The 6081-nt window shown below is 39.0% G+C and overlaps 1 protein-coding gene across 1 annotated transcript; it reads left to right on the forward strand.

The window, feature by feature from the left end:
* The first annotated feature begins 168 nt into the window (after window positions 1–168).
* On the forward strand, window positions 169–2858 carry LOC140946128 (uncharacterized). Its single transcript, XM_073395208.1, has 2 exons — window positions 169–282; window positions 1488–2858. Exon 2 carries the CDS (start codon window positions 1495–1497, stop codon window positions 2845–2847), a length of 1353 nt encoding a protein of 450 aa, XP_073251309.1. The 5' UTR covers window positions 169–282; window positions 1488–1494; the 3' UTR covers window positions 2848–2858.
* Window positions 2859–6081: the final 3223 nt, after the last annotated feature.

Consider the following 6081-nt stretch of genomic DNA (forward strand, 5'->3'; position numbering starts at 1 on the left):
GAAATAGAGACAATGCAGAATAATGCCTAGTCCATTCTTAACTTACTTTACACTTTCAGTTTCATACCACGGAAGATTTGGCCCCAACTGAAGTATCTCGCAAATGTTATCGCTAGCGCTCCTATCCGGGTACCCGGTCGTGATGGTCACGTGGTTAATTCTGGCCCACCCATTTTAGCGAAAGACTTGTTTGCTGAAGTCGACTCTTTTAGCTTTGTTATTTCCTCACTGGATTTTAAGGCCTTCTGTCGCCTCCCATCCTTTCCAAAAATACATTTTCAGGTAAGTAATTTCCTGATATAAGAAGGGCTGTTTTCAATACCGTGTTAATGACGAGTTTCACGGCGTTGAAGCCTGACCATTCGCGATAACTTCTGTTTACTAGTGCAAGATGGAGAGTGAGTTTAAGTTTCAGTGTAAACAAAGTTAGAAGGCATTAGAGAATCACTAGTCAAGCAAACTGAATGTTATCCTTTATTGTCGACAGCAGGTAACAGTATCAGGAGAGTTGTGGAGTACATAACTGCCTAGAAATTCCGTACGGGTACATAATTGCGAACTCTTACTCAAACACAGATCTAAACTTAAGGGGAGTTATTTCCCACCGATCTTTCAAAAGTAGTACTCAAATCCCTTTCTCGACGTCTATGCATCGGCAATATTACTAGCTTTACCACTCTGTTCGAGCTAAAGAGCGTCTAATTGCAATTGTTAACTTTTCTAAATTACTTGTGGTGCACATAATTAGCTGAATGTGACATTTCGAATGATCCAGCTCTGTTACAAACACTATGTAACGCATTCATTTCTTTCTGATTTACGAATCGTCCTTTAAAAGAGGGTAAGATAAGGGACCATCTATGATAGCTGCCATGTATATCCTGTAGACAAAACCCATTCTCAGGTTAAACCAGAATTTCTTTAGTCTCCAGTGAGCAAATAGGGCTAGAAAACGAAGGAAATTCTGGATCAAATTTTAGTTTCAATACGGTTTACTCTAGAAACGGAGTTTACCTGTATGCCCTGACAACGGCCATTAATTGCTCTGAATAATATTCTGCTATCGATAATTTGTACATTGTCTTTGGGAAAGCATCTTGGTACGTCGGTCGGGATTGGGGAACGTCTGGTGTATCCCTCTAATATAATTGACAAGTTTTTAGGAAGAAGAACTAATCAAAACGAATTCAGGTTTCCGCACGACTTTTCTTCTCTGCACATCATTCGACAGGTTAAAGTCGATTAAACGAACTGGAACTCATGAAATTTTTCTACATAAACCCTAAAGATGCAAGGAAATTCATTTTCAAGCAGGTAGGTACAAATGAGGACCGGATCAACTAATTTACGTACTTACAAGACAATAATACCCACTGTATTCAGTATCTCTAAATGAGTTGATCCGATCCGAATTTTGTACCAGCCATTGTTATATAAACCGGCATCACGCGGAGGATTATTGGTCCCACTCTGTTTCTATTTCTCAGATTTGAAATGAAGCTGTCGTCACTGTTTGTCTTGTTGTCCGCCTTTGCTGTGCAGGGGGCATGGGCTGCCCGGAGGTGTCACGTGAATTACGGCCCCTCTGGAGTTACTGAGTGCGTCCAGTTATCAGGATATTACGGCTACCAATGGGCAACCTGCCTCACTAATACATACATCCAGCAAAAAAGTAATAAGAAGCATATTTGTCGAAATATCTATGCAACATATTGCTGGTACCAGTGCATGGTTGAGGTGTATAGCAAAAATTTTGGAACAGTGACAGATGACTGCTCATGTGAACCTAGCAATACGACTCCCAAACCATACACTGGTATTCCTACAACATCACTGCCTCCAGAGTGCTACAGCCCGCCCGGAGATTCTTGTGATTGGTACCGAAACTGCTTGGAAAAGAAGTACCCATGCGAAGATACCAGCAATGCGTACGCTATCAAATACGCTGAGAAGTTTTGTAGATTATACGATGACCGATATTCCATATTCAATTCGGAGGGACGGAAATGGGTGGATGCTGTTCGTAAGTGTCTTCAAGTGTCCTTAGTACCTATACTGCGTCCTTGGTATAAGCTGTCGTGTAAAGACATACGACAGAGGGCTTTTGCTTCACACACTCCATGCTACCTAAATCCAGATAAGGACGCACCATCCATCTGTGATCTGGGCTACAAAGATTTCCTTCAGATCTTCCTGACAATTAAAAGGTCTTTCATTCAGCTGGACACTTTGTGGGAATCATTGAAAGGAATGTGGAACGTAGGAACCGGATGTGCCGCTTCCTATGTCAAAGAGGCACTCACAAAGGCAGTGATCAAAATGAGCAAAATCGAGGTGAAGAACCTCCCAAATCGCGCCAAGCGATCGTTGTCCGATCCTCTTCCAGAAGCTGATGCTCGGAGTCGCTTCGCAGATCAAGTAGGTTCAGCTATCGCGAAAGCGTTGAGGTGGAATACTGATGTGATGGACTGGCTGGCCTACCCTGAGAATGTCACACATGCCGACGATCCAGATATTGCGAATATCATCATTGTGTTAGCCGACATAAAAGCCCTAGGCATCGTGAGCACTTCTATGCCAGGCATCGACTTTAACCAGACTATCGAAGAATTTGCGTCAGCTGTTGCAAAAGGAACTCTACCATTGCAGGTAGATGGGCACAACGTGTGGGTAAAATCCTTGGCTTCTTGTTCCGACAAATCCTGCAACAGCACCCGGGTACTGGCCGTTTCAGACCAACCTCCCAAATGGAACAAGAAATCTGCTCATTCCGCCTATAGTAACCTCGGGCCGTATGGATTCACAGCCACACTGGTAATCAGTTTTCTGAATAAACTGTTGTTTTAGGTTGATACTATACTACATTTAATAGTGATCACTAATCTGGTGTGTGAAATAGGAGGCTGTGTAAAACAGTTCCATTGTATGGGACACTTTGCAACGGCATTCAGACTAATGCAACATAAAGACTATTAAGGTTTCATTATGTTAGCTTTGATGTATTAAGCGATAATTTTGTTTTCTTATTTTAACTGTGCAGAAGCGCTTAACAGATCTATAACTAGTTGCAAGGAATTTCTCAGAAAAAGTAGAAATTATGGTAAAATTTCCCGATATCGAAACCTAATTATAGTGAAAGGTGCACTCTGATTTCGTGTTATTGGGATAAACTAAGCTAAACTTTCTTTTTACTGCTACTAATAGATTCACTATTTATGTATTTAGCTATTAATCGATGATGTGTAACCATTTCATTTATATGCACAAATAAAATGACCTGTAACGCATGACAGAATGTGTGTCCACCAGAGGCGAAATGAGGACGAAATTGAAGACGGCTCGTCCTCGGGATAAAAACCTGCGAACCTCAGCTCTAGTGACGTAAGACAATTACATGTGATGAAATGAAGCCAGTGAGCAGTCAAGAAAATAGAGCCAAGGAAAATAATAGTTAGAAAACAAAGAGAAACTTCACAGATTTTTAAACTGGGGATGACCCGAAAAGACGCTTTCGTAAGTTTTTGCAAAGTGTGGAAGGGGTGGGAAGAGGACGCGACGCCGGAGGCAAGGTTAGAGGATGTGTTCAAAACTGAGACAAACCTAGTAGCTCAAATACAAAAACAACAACAACAAAAATAACCGTTATTTGCATGACTATAATTACTTACAGTATTGCAAAAGGTACGTAAAATAAGACAACGAAAAGAGAAAGAAATAATCGCAATAATGATATTAAAAACAGATAATCAAGTGCTTGATCATGACATTATTCTTACATGACAGGACACTGTCACGAAAATTATTCATTAACGAGATATAATCAATCGTTAATTAAGAAAACTACTTCTGAGTTCATCGGTTTAATCACCAGGTCAGAGAAAGTTATGAATATAACTCTGTATTTGAGCGAAAAATTCATTTCTTAGTTTGAAATATTTTGGGCAATATCATCTTCGATTTCTTTGGAATGACAAACTGGACATGATCTTTTGTCATGAGGAGTTTGGTTATATCTTCCAGTCTCGATCACAAGTTTATGATTGCTTGCGCGTAATTTTACCAAAGGCATAGACTAAGCTAAATTGCGGAGCTGAGACGCTTCCTTAGATTTTAATAAAAAGTCTTGATTAGCCTGTAAATTAAACAGAAACACATTTGACTTCAAGGGACTTCTAGAAAGCTAAGGTATTTAGTCGTTCCGTATCGCATATAGGTATTCCTAAGCTCTTACTTTTTCACAAGGGTTCCTATTGATACGTTTTGAAGATGTAATTTTTCACCAGCCGATTCATATAGCTATCAAATTAGAACTTAAAGATCCTAAAATGCTTAGTTCTTAACCGCATTCTTTGGTCTAAAAGGTTTTGTATGTGAGACGACAACATACTCGTCAGTTGGAATGGCATCAGTTTCATTGTGTACGAAAAATCTGCAAAAGAAAAATCGCAAATGGTAAACATTACTATGATTGTTTATCCATGAAGAAGACATTTGCATAGCCACTGATCACGTGAGTGAAAACGATCTATAATTTTGCTTTGTTATTTGGCAGCTTTAAAGTTCAGAAGGCGTATCGAACATACAAAGTAGTGTTCAGGGAGTGGTTTATTTAAGAAAATATCACAGTATTTAGTCAACAAAACAAAACAAAAACACTTGTATTCAAAACCTTGTCTTTATTTTCTCAGTCAGATTACTTACAACCGTCCCTCGCAACATATTCTCTCCAGGTCTTACTAATCAGCAAACCAACTGTCAACTGCTGTGTATAGAAAAAAAACCTAAGTTCCCCATATACCTTCACCTGATAAGTCAACTTAAAAACTAACAACGAAGAATAATACAAATATACCTATTCCTCCTATCTCAACGTACAACAAAAAAACCTTAAGCCCACTAGCGATACCCTAGTAAAAGCTCAATGGTATAGGACTAACAAAAAAAGATGCCCCTTTCATACTGGTGAATAAATTTGTTTACAATAAGATTGCGGAAAAAGGCTAGTCTTATGCACTGAGACAACACGAATGACTCAGACCGGGTCTTGCCGGAAATCATAAAAATTGTTCCTAATGATAGTTAATATATTTCTGTAAGCATAAACTACTGGACCCAATGCTGCACCTTTATTGAAGGACAATATAAAATTTTGAATTGTCGATTGCTTTAGTTTTGCTCTGTGATTGGCTGAGGATTTTCGTGTCACCTTCTGGACCAATCGGGAAACAACAAAACCAAAGTGTACTTTCTTCACATGCGCTTGCCTCGGGATCTGATTGGGTAATTAAATAGCCCACGTTCGATATATTAAAATTCTAACATGACTCCGAGGCTTTCTGGTAAGTCTCTTCTGGGAATTGCGAGACAGTAGAGTCGTGAAAAATTTGCAATTTGGACCCTAAGACTTCGAATTCGTATAGGTAATAGCATGATTTGTAGTGAGATTTGGCATAAATACCACGAGTTATATTTCAAAATTGTTATACGTAATTTTGAAATATCACGAGTGGTATTTATGTCAAATACCACGTACAAATCCTGCTATTATTTGTTTATACTACTATCCGCAAAAGGTTTGTAATTTTCACGTGTAGGTATTTCAAATTAAGCTGAAATACCACTGCTCTAAGCCAATCAAATTGCAGAAATTTCTCCTGTAGTAGTATAAATGGTAGAATTTTGGATATATCGAACGTGGGCTATTGCATGCACCGTGATTGGCCACAGCAATTGCTTTGGTTTGGTGTTGCGTCACTCAACAAAAACGGCTCTAAAAACAAACGAAGAAGTATTTACAGACAAGTTGATTTAGTGCCATTTGTTCTGTTCAACTCTTTGAGCCCCCATACCAACTAACAAATTCTCCACACTTATCTCTATACTTACTTTGAGGAGTTAATTGAGAGAATTAGTTAGTGATCATTTTTAAATTCTCATAACCTTTTTTTAAATGACATATTGATATCGTCAGGAGAAAATTGCTGTTGGTCACTTTCAGGGCTTAAGGGGTTGAGGAATTACCCTACTAACTACTTCATAGTTAATTAACAATTATTCCTCGATTCCGAATGGGCTCTGGGT

This window comes from Porites lutea, chromosome 8 (genome assembly GCF_958299795.1).
Source record: "Porites lutea chromosome 8, jaPorLute2.1, whole genome shotgun sequence".
NCBI classification, from domain to species: domain Eukaryota; kingdom Metazoa; phylum Cnidaria; class Anthozoa; order Scleractinia; family Poritidae; genus Porites; species Porites lutea.